General features: G+C 43.5%; 1 protein-coding gene across 1 annotated transcript in view; it reads right to left on the bottom strand.

Annotated features, from left to right (window-relative positions):
• The window catches only part of LOC310873717 (glucocorticoid receptor-like), a gene marked incomplete at its 3' end in the record, with an annotated part of 111,752 nt that overhangs the window by 37,366 nt on the left and 54,144 nt on the right, over positions 1-20,242 (bottom strand). Inside the window, 1 exon segment of the mRNA XM_083786266.1 lies at positions 5,494-5,666. Within this exon segment, the coding sequence (XP_083642392.1) occupies positions 5,494-5,666 (173 nt within the window).

The following is a 20,242-nucleotide window of genomic DNA, read 5'->3' as shown; positions in this document are numbered from 1 at the left end:
ATGCCAATAAAGTAGGCTCCTCCGGTCTATAAATTGAATAAATAATCCAGCGTTTATGAGGTGAGGACATGAAGTACGCATAGGCATACGTTTTCATTCTGGACGTTTATTTTCGGTGCACGACACCGCCTCGTGACAACGCACAGAACAGACACGCAGCTCGCTGCGCCGACAACGACACAAGCAACTAGTAGCTGGGCTAACTTCTTGGGGCTGGCACTGGGATTTCAAAATAAAACACATTATGATTAGCCTCCTCAAATGATAAGTTTATTTTGTAGTTACTCTACTTGAAAGTCAGTCCATAACACGTCTTTTCTTAGTAGCAATAGCATGCAGTCGGTAAAGAACGCACAGAACAGTCACCGCTCATGCTTTTCTGTCATTATCGCGAGCAAAGGGTGCACACTTGTTTTTTTTATCTTGTAGATATGCTATTATAAATAATATGTAACTGGCTTCATCCCATAGCCTATTCTAGGACTCGGGTACATTATCATTGTTTAATTGGCCTCAGGAGACTTGGCTCAGATCTGAGACCATTTGATTTGGCGTTAACCCATATCAACTGCATGCCCTTGCTGACGTCGACCCCAGGCAGGGTTCGAACCCACATCCTTCCGCATGAAAGGCATATGCTCTAAACCACTAATCAGAGTGAATAAATATTTAATGTGAAATAAATAGTCCTACTGTTAATATAAACGCTAACTCGGAGTGTACAAATGAATGGCCCTTCCTGTTATGAGGCAAGGAAGCTAGAGGATAATAATGGATGATGCTGTAGCTCTTAACACCCTTGGCGCCACCGCTTTCCTTTGACATTCTAAGTATAGGCAGATGAAATAAAGTAATTTTCATAGTTGTGCAACGGCTAATCTCATGCAATTCAAATGAATATATGGATCATCATCGTGGACAAAACGTCCCGAGCTAATCTCGTGCTAACCATTGTTACTAGGAATCGTGGTGCGTAACGCCGCTAATATGCAACGCATGCACATGAATATGTGCATTCGATTAGCACCTTTGGGTAAACACTTGGCCGCAATCCATCGCAAAAAGGGTGGCATTTTTATGTATGGATTGTGTAATGATGTAACATAACTCTAGAAATGAAGGAACGTCATGTAATTTTCAGAAGATACACTTTGCCCCGTATCTGTTTAAAACACGGTGGATGGATTTGATCTTAATGTGGAGGTGGGAGAGTATGAAAGCTCTTGAGATGCGTGCATGTATTTCCAATAAAGTTCTCAAACTCCGCCCCGAACCCGATCTGGCCCCCGACCGGTATACCGACCCGCCCAAAGGTTATGCTAATTAGTCGGGCCGGGCCGAGCCTCAGGCTCAGTGATTTTCTCCTTTTTTCTAAGAATGTTATTATAATAAAAATAGCAATTCTGTTATTTGTGTAATGTGTAGGCTATAGCCTACAAGTATGTATTTATTATGAAGAGGGCTGTGCTATTGGCGATTTGCTTAATTGTGACAGGAGGAAGACGGAGGAGTGGAGGCGGCGGGCTTGGCGCAGCGCGCTCATGGCATTTCAGGCGGCAGCACGCATACTGACTGCGCGCAGGCATGAGCAGAGAGAAGTGAACGGTGGGGTGGTTGTTTATCCCATTCTGACCTGAGATCAGATTCATACGAGGTTTCCACTGGACACACACTGGTCTGATTAACCCATTCTGACCTGAGATCAGATTCTAAAAATGTCAGTCGTTCTTCGATTTTTCAAAAAATAGCAGACCTACAAGCTCGTATCGCGCCACTCTGTGGCGCGATATGAGCTTGTAGATCTGCTATTTTTCAATAGCTAAAGCATAACATGATGCCAACACCAAAATGGGTGCCCGGTCAGAATGGGTTATACCGCTGGCTGGCCTTTGGTTTGCGGCGCACCAAATGAGCTTCAATTCATTATGCTAAATGTTTTATAAAATTAATCGGATTGTCACATGATAGCTGAAATGTCAGGTTTTCGTCATGTTGCAGTTGCACTGAGCTATCTCGTTAAACCCAGCTGGCTGTGATGAATAACCTAATCATTAGGCCTATAATCAACGTCATATAGTCACCAACCGGTCCATATAAATGATATAATTCTGTAGTGTATGATGACCACGCAATGTTACAGTCCACTGCAGGCTACAGGCTATTTGATGTCCAAAATGTAGTATTATAACCGCCGTCCCTCTGTGCGGTGGCGCGCCTCGTTATATGTGCCCAATTTAAAATAACAGATTTCTAAGCTGTCGAGACATGCCATGAGCGGTGCGTGGATGGTTTGTAAACTTTGTAGGCTATGTTTGTTCTTTTGGACACCGGACGGGGACGATACTTGGAGTCTTGGACATAGCTGCTTCACTTCAGAGGAAACTATTGGGGAGCTACTCACCACCACCACTGGAAATGGAATCCATTAGTATGATATGGAAATGGAACATTAACAGTCTAGCGTGAGCTACATAAATCTTTTATTTCGGCGATAAGTCCATTGAACTCCGTTCTCACTCTCACACAGACACACACTGAACCACGGCACGTTCCGCTGCGCTGGCCATTAAAGTAGCATTATTATTTATTTATTTTTTGGGCTTTATCGGGCTTCGGGCCTAACATTATGGTAAATTGTAGGGTCGGGCCGAGCTTTGGGCCGACCCAGTTAGGGCTGGGCCGGGCCTTCCTTAATTTTTGGGCCCGTTGAGAACTTTAATTTCCATCAAAGCTTGGAGGGTGTATCTGGTGATGTGCATGAATTTGTGATTATCCAAATCATCAAGTGATGCTATTGACACTCGGCAGCTTTGTAAAGCTTGTAGTGAAGTTTTATGTTTACGGATACTGTCTGGATAGGCCAAGCACAATGATTGACACATGAGGGAACAATGATAAACTGACCAATAGCGAGGATGTTGAGAAGTACCAAATGAAAGCAACAGGGGTTTGGCAATGCATTGGCAATGTAAACCTATGTTTTCTCATGCCAATAAAGCCCTTTGAATTGCATTGAAATGTATCATTGACCAAAGTTCTACTAAATTTTTTTTTAAGCACTTCAGCAAAAAAAAATTACTCTATCAATATTGGATCCCTCCCCCCCCCCCCTATTTTCCTCCAGGCCCCCCTTTTCCTAACTGGTTCCTTAGTCGGCTAAAATTGTACGATATTTAGTCGACAAAAACTAGACCAACTAAATGGAATTTTATTCAAAAGACTATTATGACTAAAACTAAATAGAAAATATTGGATACTAGCGCAATGAAATCAGCGGTAGCTGACATTTTGGTCGCATTCACCCTCCTGTCTGACTGGTCTGACGCAAGATCCAATGTCATCCTGGCTGGCTCGCACCCAGTGATAATACTGTGCGTGTGTTTGGGTTCAGATGCCGCCTGGCTGTGTAGAGTGTGAACACATTGTGAATGAACTCCACACCTGACACACATTATTGCCGTATAGTAGCACTGTAACAGTAAATCAGGGCCGGGACAGCTCCTGGCAACACTTGAATGAACCGATGAATCCGATGATGCCCAAGTACGTGCATGGAAATGCATTGTTTAACCCATTCTGACCTGAGATCAGATTCACACGAGGTTTCCGCCGGACACACACTGGTCTGATGAACCCATTCTGACCTGAGATCAGATTATAAAAATGTCAGTCGCTCTTCGATTTTTCAAAAATAGCAGACCTACAAGCTCGTATCGCACCACTCGGTGGCGCGATATGAGCTTGTAGATCTGCTATTTTTAAATAGCTAAAGCACGACATGATGCTGACACCAAAATGGGTGCCCGGTCAGAATGGGATAATGTAAACCATTTCATTTATCAAAAAGAAAGTAATGGAAATTACGAACATACATGAACATCATCATGTTGTGAGCTTGTAGATTGGCTATTTTCTGCTATTTATTTAACATTTTGCTGCTTCCCCGAGCATCAGTGGTGGCCTAATGTTTATCAAACTGGGGGGTGGGGTGGGGGTCCTTGAAATGAAACAAAATAAACAATCAAACAACCAAGGGGTTGAGGGTCAGTGGTATGTAGACCATACATGGGCAACTGGTGGCCTACCCCTACAGCTTCACATAATGCAGGTTAATATCGGAATACTGATATATTATTGATTTCAGCTGTTAATGACTTAATGACTATAGTATAAAAATGTAATTGTCTTTTTTAGGGCCGGGACTAATTGCGATTAATTTAGATTAATTAACTACAGAAAAATTAATCGCGATTAACTAAATTGATGCGATTAATAAATTAATCGCACCTTTTTTTCACCGCGGAACGTTTCTCACTGGGCGCTTTTCTATAGTACTGAAAACTGGAAATAATAAAAAGTCACCCCATTTTGTGTTGCCTAGAACTGGAGGTCTGACAAAAAACAGTAACAATATGAAGTAAGTACAGCTTTGTGATGTCACTGAGATGTACTTGTTACTGTTACTAAAAAAAATTCAGACCTCCAGTTCTAGGCAACACAGAATGGGGTGACTTTTTATTATTATTTCCACAACAGGTATATTAATGACAGTAAAATGTTGAAAATGAGTGGTATCCTGTAGTCACTATTCGTTGATTCACTGGGATACCAAAAAACATTTAAAAAAAGGTTTCTCGCTGTTCTCGGGTTGAATATTGATATGCGATTAAAATGCGATTAATCTAGATTAATTAATCGCAAAGCCTCTGATTAATTAGATAATTTTTTTTAATCGAGTCCCAGCTCTAGTCTTTTTTTTATGTCCAACGTAATTGTATTTAGTTCATAAAGTTAACATTTCTAACTAAATGCATTTGAAATTAAATAAAAAGGTTACTTTTCAGGATTCCAATTAAAAAATAGGAAATAAAAATCCGGTTATCAATTCAAATATAGCAAAAATAGCAGATCTACAAGCTCAAAACGTGTCGCACACTGCGACTCGTTTTGAGCTTGTAGATAGGCTATTTTTGCTACAACAATATGTGGCCCTCTGGAGTGCAGTGTGGAACTTATAGTGGCCCTCTAGAGTGAGTGTGGAACTATAGTGGCCCTCTGGAGTGAGTGTGGAACTATAGTGGCCCTCTAGAGTGAGTGTGGAACTATAGTGGCCCTCTGGAGTGAGTGTGGAACTATAGTGGCCCTCTGGAGTGAGTGTGGAACTATAGTGGCCCTCTGGAGTGAGTGTGGAACTTATAGTGGCCCTCTGGAGTGAGTGTGGAACTTATAGTGGCCCTCTGGAGTGAGTGTGGAACTATAGTGGCCCTCTGGAGTGAGTGTGGAACTTATAGTGGCCCTCTGGAGTGAGTGTGGAACTTATAGTGGCCCTCTGGAGTGAGTGTGGAACTATAGTGGCCCTCTGTAGTGCAGTGTGGAACTTATAGTGGCCCTCTGGAGTGAGTGTGGAACTATAGTGGCCCTCTGGAGTGAGTGTGGAACTATAGTGGACCCTCTCCATCGTCTAAGTTGCCCGCCTCTGGTGTGTAGACCAACCTTCCACAGCCCTCTTGAAGAACACCTTGCAGCTGCCACAGGTCACCACGCCGTAGTGGCACCCCGACGCCTCGTCAGAACACACCAGGCAGATCTTGTGGGTCGTCCCGCCGGGCTTATTGGTCTGGCCTGGAACCACCGAGCCGCCCGCTTCACCCGCTCTGCCCGACGAACTGCAGAGAGAGAGAGAGGGAGAGAGAGAGAGAGAGAGAGAGGGAGGGGGTTGTTAACGACTTTCACCCTGGTGTCCCTGTTTTCAGCATGTCATACAGTAGGTGTTCAAAAGTAGGGTATTTGTGGTGCCATTTGTCCATTTACTTTCCCATGGAGATTCTCAATCTACACGATTGTGTTGCAGAGTGTCAAACTGTGCACATTTTGAGCATAAGTAGGCTATATAGAAAGATGCACTCTGTAACTTTCACGTTCTACCCTGGATTTGAACCTGCGCAAGTGCTGACATTTGGGAGCGGTGGGCAAAACGTCTCCATCATGTAGCTTTGTGTCCTCTGTCTGTCTGTCTGTCTAGGGTACCAACAGGTGAGAAAGTGGCGCTGTTGAGCTTCACACTGTGCACAGGTGCATGATGGGAAGCTGAGTAACACCAGTCTTTTTCAGCACGAGTGTCTGTCCAGGAGTTCAGTACAGTATAACAATTACAGTATAGTTCCACCGCTCAATTCACACAGGTGTGACTTTTTTAGCCTGCGTGGCCAGACAGAATCTGCCTGTGCAAACAAATTATAATAATAAGTGATATAGTCTGGTGGAGGATAATATCCACAGTGATATAGTCTGGTGGAGGATAATATCCAGTCAGTGATATAGTCTGGCTGGAGGATAAATAGATTTTTGACCTAAAGACAATGCCACTTGTCAACTAGTCGGACCACAGGATCTAAATGTCCCGACAGAAGAGCAGGGAGACCAAATACAACCACCCCCACAATTGTAGAAGTTAAATTGTAGAAGTTAATATGCATAAAAGATAAAAAGCAAATCCAACAGCATATAAATCACACCCGTGTGAAGTGAGGGGCGATCATCATACATCATCATGCACAAATGTCATTCCGGCCAATCACTCTTGGCATCTTCACTTTTCTGCCCTCGTTTTTGTATCTTCAATGTGTACTTTGCTCAGCCAATCAAATCATCGCTAATTATGGGGTGATGATCAGCCAATCACAAGCCAATGTTTGTGTTCACACAAACCCGGAATGCTGCATGGGGCATAGGAAGGGCTAGCGTCCCTCAAAAATGCAAGACAAACTGGGAGGGGAAGAAAAGGGCTCTTAGAAGCACTTGTCTTTGTGGGTCATGTCATGTTTAATTACGTAAGCTCCCTGGCAGACACACAGACATCACATACATACATTCAGCCTCTTACTGTAACAACAACACAGGCACATTCATCAACAAGGCCTTTTGTCCTCTCCCTGTACCATTAGACTCACATTCCATCGCTTCTGCAGTGTCCTCAGTGGTGGGAAAAGTACTCAATTGTTTTACTTAAGTAAAAGTATCAATACTGCAATGTGGATGTACTCCGTTACAAGTAGAAGACCTGTATTCAAAATGTACTTGAGTAAGCGTACAAAGGTATAGGCATCAAAATGTACTTCAAGTACCAAAAGTAGAAAGTACTCACTATGCAGAATGTCCCGTTTCAAGTTTTCAAACGTCAAACGTTTTCAAACGTCCCATTTCAAGTGTTCAATAAGTCGCAATGCAATGCATTGTGAGCCTGTAGATCGGCAATTTTCAAATGGCCAAAATATATACAGTGCTGAAGTGCTTAATGTATGTTTTTGTAAAATCTAAAAGTAACTAAAGTTCTCAAATAATTGTAGTGGAATAAAAGTACAATATTTGGAACCGCGATGTAGTGGAGTAGAAGTAAGAGTATCGTTGGAAATTGGAAATACTCAAGTACAAATACCTCAGTAAATGTACTTAGTTACTTTCCTGTACTGTACGCCGCCGCCGCCCAGTTCTTCTGCGTGTGTAGTGTGTATGCGTGTGTGTAGTGTGTATGTGTGTGTGTAGTGTGTATGCGTGTGTGTAGTGTGTATGCGTGTGTGTAGTGTGTATGTGTGTGTGTATGCGTGTGTGTAGTGTGTATGCGTGTGTGTAGTGTGTATGACAGATCAGAATCACACACACTCGTGTGCATGCAACACAGTTTTGGTATGGAATGAACATAATAATAATAATAATTAGGATCCTGCATCGCTTTGGCTAAAACACTGAATTATGAAAACCATACTGTATACAATCGGCTCAGCTCCAAATCTCATAAGTGAGCCGCCATTCAAAAGTCAAAGAGCACAATGATCTGAAAAGGTTATCGGTGGCCCCGCTTATCCTCAGCTGACATTACTGCGTCTGCAGGCTATAATTAGGCGTGTCCAAGGTGCCTTCACCGTGGCTTAACCCATTTTAGAATCTGATCTCAGGTCAGAATGGGTTAACTCATGGGCCCCGGCCAGAGTTCAAAACTGTCAGGATGTAGAAGACATTTTTAGAATCTGATCTCAGGTCAAAATGGGTTAAAGTTCTATTTGACTGGATCAGATTTGGATTTTTGATGTTAAAGATAGTATTAAGATAGTATTGATCATTAATTAATCTGAGGTATTTCTGTGATCACAGATAGGACATCAAAGTGATGTCCAATGCCATTTGTGTGGTTTAGAACTAGCAACATTTAAATCCGATTCACTCAGATAGAGATGAAAAGATGAAACTGTTGAGCTCAGAACCTTGAGGGGAGGTGTATATAGCATAAAAATAACTGTAACGTTGTATTATACTTGAGCTATTCGAAAATAGGTGACCTACAAACTCACGAGAGCTATAGTAGATTACCATTTATTTAATCTTGAAAACTAAATGTTTTTTTTTTTAACAATTTTGAATATTTGAACACACAAAACCTTCTCTCTTATGCCCATCTCTGGCGCAAATTCCTTTCAAATGGGGGTCTGTGGCCACATAAACATCACGTCAGTCTTGGGGTACTTGACCCGACACACACACAAGCGCACACACACACACACACACACACACACACACACACACACACACACACACACACACACACACACACACACACACACACACACACACACACACACACACACACACAATGAAGGTTGTAATGTTGTTTTCAAGAGCCTGCCCTATGGAGACCAGAGTGGCATTCACACTCATCTGCCAAACAGACAGGCATGGCTGTGTGTGTGTGTGTGTGTGTGTGTGTGTGTGTGTGTGTAATGCTTGCATAATCCATAAGGAGTATTTCACAGCATTAGCAAGGCTTAAATCTTTCCACCCTAGTTTGCTTTGGCAACACAATGCGCCTGGGCTCATGTGGGCCTTATGTAAGGGGGAGTTGACCTACTATCCCATGTCTTTAAAGTGAAGGCCTATATCATGGGGCTATTATTTGCATTCATTCTGGGGCCGTTAGCAGATGGCATCACACCACTAATGGCCGCTGAGCTTTCTGTTGACCCCACAGGAGTGCAAAGTTTGTTTGGCTAAAACACTTTGCAGGCTAAGCTTTACCGCGCGAGGTATTGAGTGAGTGAGTGTGTGTGTGTGTGTGACAGCGTGTGTGTGTGTGCGTGTGTGTGTGTGTGTGTGTGTGTGTGTGCGCGTGTGTTACAGTGTGCGTTTGCGTGCGTGCGTGTGCATGTGCGTGCGCGCGTGTGTTGTGTTGCAACTGGGAGCACCTGGTCATTTTCCCAGGGGCAGTTAACCCCACTTTAACCCTGGTGTCCCCATGTTGGGGCCTGTCATTATATAAGGCCCCAAAAAAATGCAAAAACTTTCTGAAATGTTCCTAGTTTTATATAGAAAGTTGCCATCTGTACTGTACTGTAGTTTAGTTTAGTGCAAGTCAATGTTACTCAGCCCAATTGGGACCCCTTATAGAGATGAAGCAGGGAGGACCCCCCCCTACCACATTGTGTAATACAAGTATGTTGTAGATTAAAACATTTTCATAGATTTTATAGTTAGCTCCATAGACCTGTTTGACAGCACTATCATCAATGTTGTGCAACGTAATGGTTTTTCTATTAATAACATGCTGGATTCATTCATGTTAATATCAATTGTCAGACATTTAACCACTTAAACCCCTAATACTTGACTCTGTCAACTTGGCTCAGTACTTGGGTTCTCTTTTCTTTCCCCCCTGTACACCAAACCTCAAGTGGCTCAGGGGTAGAGTGGCCATGTAGAACAGTCATATGGGAACCAGGAGGTCACCAGTTCCATCCTGGGCTCCCCCAGAGTTAAGGTCCTCCCCCAGAGTTAAGGTCCTCCCCCAGAGTTAAGGTCCTCCCCCAGAGTTAAGGTCCTCTCAAACGGGCAGCCATTAATGCGCCTACTGCAGGATTCTTTATGTACACTCTGAGAAGTGTACATAAGCTGGAGCAGACCTGGAGCTGATCCAGAGCCTCATGAGCAGACCTGTAGCAGACCCTGTCGCTGTTCCAGGCGACAACGTCTGCGTTAATCGATCTGAAAGGACCTTTAGTGTCGAATTAAGTGACCTTGGGCAAGACTCTGAACCCCTCATTGCCCCGATGAGCAGGTTGGTGTCTTGCATGGTTTCTTCCGCCATCGGTGTACAGTATGAATGGGTGAATGTAATGCACAATCTATGAAAAGCGCTATATAAATGCACCATTTACCATTGAAAGGCTATACCGTTGGCTGTATGCTAGGGTTCAAGCAGTTCATGTCCCCTTAGGGGGGTATCCTGTACTATATAGTTCATGTTTAGCATTATACAACACCTTCCACACATCAACCCAACCACTGAAACATCTGCTGCTGATACTCATAATAACAATGATTGACACACCTCCAGGCGTATGGGAGTCTTTTGTTATTATATGTTATAAGTAACACACAGACACCTTTACGGTTTAAAAAATAAAAACCTGTTTCTCACGAAGGGAAGGGGGGGGGGGGGGGTTCACGATACAACAACGAGCATATTTTTTGCTGACATTTCTTGAAAACATGCCAATAATGTCTTTCAACAATGCATGGGAAAATAAACGAAAAGGGCAATTTATATATACAAACACAAGAGGTCTCTGGATCAGCAAGAGCACACATGTTACCAACGCAAATCTGTATGCCAAGGGTGAACAGCTCAAAATGATACAATACCCGAGAGTGTAAAGATTATTGGCTTTGATGGAGTATCTTAGATTAGGTGTAGTAGTTCTATTTGATGCAGAAACACAACATCATTGCCTTGATGCAAGTAACCATAACCACAGTGGCTTTCATTATAGCATGTATATCTTTCCTATAGGAATAGAAAGCCTGCAGTTTCCACTAGCTTGGATTCCCCATCAATGATGTCACATGGTAGGCGGGTTTCTACACCGTCCACAGCCCTCCTTTGCGCCGGAGGGATGGGGGTGGGGGATCATGGAGGGGTCATTAAGGGTCTGAATGCCCCTGCACTATTGGGGGATGCCTGCTCTGTTTTTTTTTTTTTTTTTTTTTTTTCCCCGACCGGCGCTGGTGCATGTCATGGTCTATAGACCGATTCCGTAGCGGTTTCATGGTCGCAGCCTACGTATTTCCTGTAGGCGGACTCGACGTAGCTGCGGGGTTTAAACCCTCACCAGGCGCACCTCTTCCACTACAGTGAACGGCAGAGTGACTGATGTTAGTCTGCCTCAAACTTTACTCCTTTACCTGCTTACCTACACTAACATTACAAAGATGCCCAGAACATCGAGATGAACCTGTGTAGTTTATGGCTGCTCCAACAGTAGTGGCAACATAAAAATTTAAATAAAACGGAATGTCTAATATCCACCGCGGTGGCTGAGACCAGAGCCATTGAGTAATGGTTGAGACGAAGCAGTGGAAGATACATAACGCAGTCTTACCCAATACCAAATCTTTCTGTTTTATTAACACAAGGCTGCTGTACTTTATACCTCAAACTTTAAAGGTATATTCAGTGATTTCACTCAAAAAACCTTAGGTTTCGTTTTTGGCTGTGGGACCCAGCCTTTCGTCCAATCAGGATAGAGAGTCAAAAACGAAACCTAAGGTTTTTTGACCCCCAGGGGTTAACTGGGGACAGGGAGGAACTCCTTATATGGTCAGCACACTCTATAGTAGAGAGGATTATCACAACAAAACAAAAAAATAAGTGATATTTGAATTGTGAAAAGTGAAATCACTGAATATACCTTTAAATGCTTAGTATGAGGTATAAAATACAGCAGCCTTGTGTTCATAAAACAGAAAGATTGGGTATTGGGTATAAGACTGAAATTATGTATCTTTCAGGACCTTTCACTGCTTTGTCTCAACCATTACTCAATGGCTCTGGTCTCAGCCACCGTGGTGGATATTAGACATTCCGTTTTTTTATTTTTTTATGTTGACACTACTGTTGGAGCAGCCATAAACTACACAGGTTCATCTCGATGTTCTGGGCATCTTTGTAATGTTAGTGTTAGTAAAAAAGCAGGTAAAGGAGTAAAGTTTGAGGCAAACTAACATCAGTCACTCTGCCGTTCAACCCTCACCTTAATGGTGAGGGTTTTATCCCCGCAGCTACGTCGAGTCCGCCTACAGGAAATACGTAGGCTGCGACCATGAGACCGCTACGGAATCGGTCTATAGAGCGTCGCAGTCCCGCCCCCTCGAGAGACCCGGAAAAGAAATCGCTGTTCATTTTCCTCATAGACTTTTCAAAAAGTATTTATTTAAAGATGTTTACGCCGCGGACAAAGCCAACTCTTGTCGTGACAAATCATGACAATATTTTCTTTGTAATTATTTGTTTGGTCCAACATATTGTGTTTGTTGTCATGATTTGTCACGACAAGAGTTGGCTTTGTACGACGCTTATAAGGTCTTTAAATAAATACGTTTCGAAATGTCTATGGGAAAAATGCATCAGGAATTATTTCATATTGCTGCGCAATAGTGGTTGACTCCATACGTGCAGTAACTGCAGTTGCTCTTCTAGTCTCAGCTCCATCAAGGTGTCAGACGGACTAATACACAATGTGAGCCATTGGTAGTTGATACGTTTTGATAAGCTTATTGATCGATTAACCAGTTAGTTGATAAGCGGAGTGTTAAAAAAAAGTCTGAGAATCTAAATTTCCCTCAATGTCTAACAAACATCTACACTTTGCTGATATACAGAAACAATACAAAAGGCATATTATATTGGCCATTTGTGATACAGGCAATGGCATCTTTGTATGAGGAATACAATTAAATGAAAAGTGCACTGTCTTGTCTGTTACATCACATGCAAAAGCAGAGACACTTTGATTAATTCGATGAATTATTAACTGTCAATTGATTAATTTCCTTACGGCAATTAAACGATTAACTACAGTATTAACATCCTTAGTCCTGACGGCACCGCTGAGAGTGAGTAAACAAAAATGGTGCCTTTGTGAGGACCTATTAGTGGAGCATTAGTGGGGAGGACCCATTATATGAAGATAGTGTATAGGTTTGGAATGGGTGAAGTGGTCCTTGACGCTGTATTATGTCGTGTCTGTCGGGTGGAAACCTCTCAAGTCCAAACCTGACCCTTTTCCGGATTCAAATTCTAAAATATCAAAAGTGACATGGCTTTGAGCTTGTCGATCTGTTACGTTTGATGCTTTTGTGTGACGCAGTATTAGTAGTGTGATCAGTGTTAATTTACAGAAAAACACGAAACGTTAAAATATGGAGAGGTTTCTGGCAACAATACGGTAGTGTACATGAAAACAATCTTGAGCCGTAATGGCCCAGCTGTCCTGAATGCTATAGAAAGGAATTTACATGAAGCCCCGGCCTTAGCGCGAGTCACGTGGCCCCCGAGGGCCCCCTGGACAAGCAGCTATGACCTCAATCCAGAGGCCCAGTGTCCCGCGTGGTCACGGGAAACATGACCCCATGTTTATGGATGGTCAGATGGGCGAGAGGAGAGGAGGAGGAGAGGAGAGGAGGGGAGGAGAGGAGGAGGGGAGGAGGAGAGGAGAGGAGAGGAGAGGAGAGGAGAGGAGAGGAGAGGAGAGGAGGGGAGGGGAGGAGAGGAGAGGAGGGGAGGAGGGGAGGGGAGGAGGAGAGGAGAGGAGAGGAGGGGAGGAGAGGAGAGGAGAGGAGGGGAGGGGAGAGGAGAGGAGAGGAGGGGAGGGGAGGGGAGGGGAGGGGAGGGGAGGGGAGGGGAGGGGAGGGGAGGCCGAGGGGAGGGGAGGAGGAGAGGAGAGGAGAGGAGAGGAGAGGAGAGGAGAGGAGAGGAGAGGAGAGGAGAGGAGAGGAGAGGAGAGGAGAGGAGAGGAGAGGAGAGGAGAGGAGAGGAGAGGAGAGGAGAGGAGAGGAGAGGAGAGGAGAGGAGAGGAGAGGAGAGGAGAGGAGAGGAGAGGAGAGGAGAGGAGAGGAGGAGAGGAGGAGGGGAGGAGAGGAGGAGGAGAGGAGGGGAGGAGGAGAGGAGAGGAGGAGAGAGCAGTGTGCCGTATAATGTGTAGTAGTTTCTCTACAGCTGGATTTTAATACATATAATAATAGACTTTACAAGATGCAAAACCTGACATTGCAAATCACCCCAAGGTGTTTGGATTGCACATGATGTCGCTCTCTTTCTCTCTCTCCCCCATCCTTAGCAAAGCAGTGTCTCTCTCAACTCATCTCATGGAGTGTGCTGTGTGCTGTGATTAGTAGAAAAGCGCCCACACACTGGATCAGAGAGCAACAGTGCACACACACACACACACACACACACACACACACACATGCACATAAGGGATTGTACGTGCCGATGAAAACAAACATGCGTAAACAAACACTGTCGAGGGTTAATGATAGACGTGAGAAGAACTCATTAGCGCGTAAATTTAAAAACACACATAAACAAACTAAATTAAGCTGCAAAACACAATTAATTCATTGTGTTACGGCACAGATCACTGCTGTCAATGGCAACGATCCATCACAGTCACACAATCACATTAATTACTTTTCTTTTCAGGAAATGGGAAAAAAAATCTGTGTTCAAATGGTGCACTTTTCATTTGTTTAATATTCATGAAACCCATAGACATGCTTAACGAGTTTCACTTTCCCTTAAAAATAATAATAAATAGGTGATCTACAAACTCACAGTGCACTGCGATGTGATGCACTGTACGCTTGTAGATTGGCTATTTTCACTGCTTTATAGTGTGACACCTTATGACCAGCAATTGGGCATCCATTTATATATATATATATATATAAAGATAAAACAGTTGAACTAATGTAGATATGAGCTTTCCGCCCGACAGCGATGGGATGTGCTCGCATGGAGACGTTGTGAGAAAGCTCACTTCCACAACATGCATGAATAAACAGCATGAAAGCTCCCCATACATGCTACAGTTCAATGCTCTTTCTCCGCCCACACTAACTCAGTCTAATTGTGTGTGTGTGTGTGTGTGTGTGTGTGTGTGTGTGTGTGTGTGTGTGTGTGTGTGTTAGGGTGACCAGATGTCCCCCTTTGCGTGGGACAGTCCCTCATTTCCAAGACTTTTCAGGCGTCCCACAAATTGAGACCCTGTCCCACATTGTGACTGGCAGCAGTGGCAGGCAACCGCAGGTGTGCGTGTTTTCATTGTGGTCCTATCCTATGTAACTCAATTCATCAAGTGGTTTGGTGTGAGAGAGAGAGTAGTGGTGCAACAATCGTCAATTTAATATTTTATCAAAAATAAACGATAATCGATCATTTTGTACAATAATCTAACCCTGTTTTGGACAGGCTATATGCAAAAATCATAACCAAGATAGGATAAGAGGTTTCTGCCCGACAGCAACGATATATGTATATAGACAGCATATTAATAAAAAATCCATGTCTTCGATAGAATAAAGGTAAGAAAATAACGGATAGTTGCAACCCTGCATTAAGGTGCTAAATGATTGCCCCCAGGGGCCAGGGCGTCTATCTGCTTTAAGACACACAACATGTCAGGGGATAATTCAATCTGCCGGGTGCAAGGCGAGGTGGAGGTGCTGCGCCCACCACCACCACCACAGGACCCCCAACACCCAAGACCACCGCCCCACCCCACACAGCTCCCCGGACGGACAGGCATTTAACCCATTTAGACCGGAGGTCAATTCTACAAAATGTCTTGTAAATCGTGACAGTTTTCTGAAAAAACCTATGTTTCTATGTCAGTGGTGTCAATCTTTCCATGTCAAGGACCCCCGGAATTATCTGTATTTGGCCGCAGACCCCCCATCTGAAAATATGTTGTTCCATGCAGGCACCCCCCAGAAGCAAAGATTTGAGTTAAAAACGTTCGCTGTGAAAGAATATATTCAAAGATGTGTGCCACATTTTCATGATTCTTCAAAATATTGTTCAATAGCTAAAGTATAACATGATACTTAAAACAGCTAAAGGGGTTCCCGACTCGTCCAGAATGGGTTAAACGGATAAATGACCACACAGGATGGAAGGTGTTGGGACAGTTAAGAGGGCGTGGGTCCCCCCAACGCCACACATAATCCACTTGTCCTCTAATGTGGACACACACACACACAGTCACACACACACACACACACACACACACACACACACACACACACACACACACACACACACACACACACACACACACACACACACACACACACACACACACACACACACACACACACACGCACACACACTACACACACACACAAACACACACACACACACACACACACACACACACACACACACACACACACACACACACATTGATGATAGTGCTGTCAAACAGGTCTATGGAGCTAACTATATAAAATCTTTGAAAATGTTTTTATCTACAACATACTTGTTGTAACTGTCCCAGCAATAGGTATTTTGTACTTTTCTATTTCTATTTGCTATTCTATTTTCTATCTATTTTCTATTCTATTTTTTATTGCTAATGTGAACATTAGAGGTACATTTCTTGGGTACACATTGTATTTGCATGCCGTGTGTGGTGCCTGGTCTCTAATGCTGTTACATTATGACCTGGTGAGGGCATGCCGGAAGAGCCCTGTGAGTAGAGTGAGTCAGTATTAATGGCACCTGTGTGAGCTGGCTCGGTCAGAACAGAGTTGCAGGGGTGCAAGGAGCTCTGCTCACGCCAAAAAGAGCGTCCTCAAATAAGAAATATAAGAGAATGTAAAGTAGCTCCTATAAAAGAATCGGCAGAAGGCGCACACGGTATGTTACATGTTGTTGGTTTCTTTGTTTGTAAATAGTGTTGTAGTTCCGTCGATTTATTGTTTGTTTACGTTTCATCTTTTACCCATCACGTTTACCCATAATCCGGAAGTCATGATTGACCGACAGTTACAACAAGGACATTCACATTGCACATTTCATGGTGGTTAAGAGAATATTGCATGTTTTGTGTTACAGTTTTCACGGTGTCAACTTTGGGAAATAAAAAACCCTTTTGAGACATCAGTTTGGAGCGTTGTAAATTTCTGCTGGATAGGAGCCGCTACACTTGTATTACACAATGTGGTAGGGGGGGGGGGTCCTCCCTGCTTCATCTCTATAAGGGGTCCCATTTGGGCTGAGTAACATTGAAGACCCCTGCACTAAACTAAACTACAGTACAGTACAAGTGGTGTCCGCGGAAACCACTTTTAGTTTTTTTGCCAGTAAATGATGGTATGTGTGATATGTGAGCTTACCATAATCACAGTAATCCTTAATCATATTCCATCATTCAAGGGCCTTTCTTTGGATAGAAATGAAACAGTCACTTTCAGTTAGAGGAGTGCTGCAGAGGCTGAGCGTTGTTGACGCTTAATTGATGCATCAAGGAAGGCAATTATGTCTCTGCACTGTCAAATAGGTCTATACATCTATTCTAAGATAGCAAATAAATGCTGTGAAAATGTGTTGTGACTTTGAAAAGTTACAAATAGTACAAATTCAGATAGTTCCAATGGCATCTAAATGTAAGCCTGGAAAGAAATCTTCCCCCCCAAAAAGTTTGGGAACCCCTGTCCTAGGGGACACGAGGAGAACATGCAAACACATACTGTAAGGTCCTTTGCCCCAATCCCACCTAAGGTATGGGCGCAGAGGAGAGAACACGCTCCCCGCCACCCACAGCGTCCCCGGCGGGAATCGAACGCGGGACCTTCTAGCCGTGAGGCGACAGCGTGACCGACTGCGCCACCCGTCAATCTGAATCTTAATTGTAAACGTATCTCTAAAAATCTCTTTTCAACCACAAAACAACTACAGAAAGCTGGTCCTCCTCACAATGTCTATTTCTCATACTATAGGCCTACTTGTGTCGAGGACATTTGGTCCTCAAAAATATAGTAACGTGCGCACACCCGCACGCACACATGCACGCAACACACGCAGACACGTGTTGAGGTGTGAACAGGCTACAGATGTCCAGAATATGACATCTATTTCCAGCCCCTGCTGTGTGGATGGAGAGGTGTCTCAGTGGTGCGCTATGGTGTCAGTGTATCGATGTCCCCAGGCTGCCACCATGCTAATGAATGCTAATGAGATAGATCCGATCAGCGGCTAGCTTTGCATGGCTAACATACTACTATGACCTCTCAGGCCATCTGCTTTCTGTCCCTAAAACCATAAATAAACGTGGGGGAAGCAGCATTTCGGGTTTTTTTATGCAACGAATATCTGGAACAAATTTCCAGACAGCTGCAGGCCATGCTGCCACTCTCATTACTTTTAGAACATAACTGAAGACCTTTTCGTTTGCCGTTGCCATTTAGTTTCCCTTCTCTTCTGTACTGTAATTTTACTTTTATTTGTTATTTATTTTGCTAATGTCATTTTGTAATTGTGTTTGCTTGATGTTCTGTGTAAAGCACATTGAATTGCCTTGGTGTTGAAATGTGCTGTACAAATTAAATTCAATTGCCTTGCTAGGGCTGCAGTTAATTAATCTATAATCAATTTAATTGATTCTAATAAAAATAAAAAATCGATATATTTTAATATGTGCTCAAAGCGCTTTACAATTGCCCAACGTCCTGGTAGCGAGCTCACACCGACCGAGTCACTGGAGGCAACGTAGGGTTCAGTGTCTTGCCCAAGGACACTTTGACATGTGGACAGGAGGAGCCGGGATTCGAACCGCCAACCCACGGCTCATTGGACGACCTGCTCTACCTCCTGAGCCACAGCCGCCCCATTTGAGTTCATGCTCTATGACTATGTGGTTCTTTTTTTGAAACTCATGTGTAATCATGCATACACCTGCTGCTGCACCACTTAATGCTTAACCTGGTGTACATACTGTATATCTGCTGTCGGTCTTATGCTATGCATATATGTACAGTAGATATCGTGATCTTTTTATGCTCTCTTTGACATGCTTATTTAACGTTAGATTTGTTTTCCCTCCCTGCTCTCCCTCCATCTGAGTTGAACACTGAACACGGCTTAATCAAGTCATTGATGTATATACGTGTGTGTACAGTAGATACATGTTTGTGAATGCATTCAAAATACAATAAAAACTATGTTTGGTTTAAATAGCGACCCACTCCATATAGCAGCAATACAATTAATAACTGCTAAGGTTCATCATAAGTCATGACGGTCTGTAATTAAAAGATAGGATCATCCATCCAGATACATAAAAAATAACAACAACAATGCTAGATATACAGTAAATATATCAATATTACTTGCCCATGGCGAGCGGTGTGTGTGTGTGTGTGTGTGTGTGTGTGTGTGTGTGTGTGTTTTATTTCACAGCTCTTGTTAAGAAGCAGTCTTTCTGCCTGGCACGGTCCTCCTCCTGCCTGATGGGAGGGTGTGAACAGCGGGTGTCTGAGGCGTGAGGGGCCCCTGAAGATGTTAGATCCACTGTGGTGTGTGTGTGTGTGTGTGTGTGTGTGTGTGTGCGCGTACGTGGTGTGCGTGCGACTGTGTGTGCGCATGGTGTGTGTGTTGTGAAAGAAAGAGAACCAATAAAGGAAGGAAGTGTGTGAGTGAGTGTATATATCACTCATTCTAGGTCTCACTTCTGCCGTTCTTTGAATCCTGTCTTGTTTGCCACATCACGCAGTGTCCCTAAATGACACCTATAGAGGGTATAAGCGCATGCTTAAAGTGAATGGCACATCGAGTGGCAAATCGAGTGGCAAAGTGAGTTTAACATTGTTTAATGTTGTTTAACCCATTCTGACCCACCCATTTTGGTGTCAGCATCATGTTATGCTTTAGCTATTTAAAAATAGCAGATCTACAAGCTCATATCGCGCCACCGAGTGGCGCGATACGAGCTTGTAGGTCTGCTATTTTTTGAAAAATCGAAGAACGACTGACATTTTTAGAATCTGATCTCAGGTCAGAATGGGTTCATCAGACCAGTGTGTGTCCGGCGGAAACCTCGTATGAATCTGATCTCAGGTCAGAATGGGTTAATGCAATCAGATAGGACTTTTCGGTGTGGATGTATGAGGCTGTCAAGGCCAGAAAGTAGTTTTTAGCCACTCAGTAGGCGTTCCTGCATAACCTCCGGGTTTGATGATGATGTCACGCGCATACCCTCTATAGTCATCAAAATTGACCACGAGTTGTCGCTCTCAAAAGCAATGATGTTTAAATCACTATGTACTGTGATGCTGCGTTTGACACTGGCAGATACAAAGCCACGGGCGTCCATTCAATTTCAATGCGAGCCAAAATTGAAATATCATTTCATTGCCC

This window comes from Protomyctophum parallelum (genome assembly GCF_964188405.1).
Source record: "Protomyctophum parallelum genome assembly, chromosome: 1".
NCBI classification, from domain to species: domain Eukaryota; kingdom Metazoa; phylum Chordata; class Actinopteri; order Myctophiformes; family Myctophidae; genus Protomyctophum; species Protomyctophum parallelum.
This window is presented reverse-complemented; position numbering and strand designations above follow the sequence as displayed.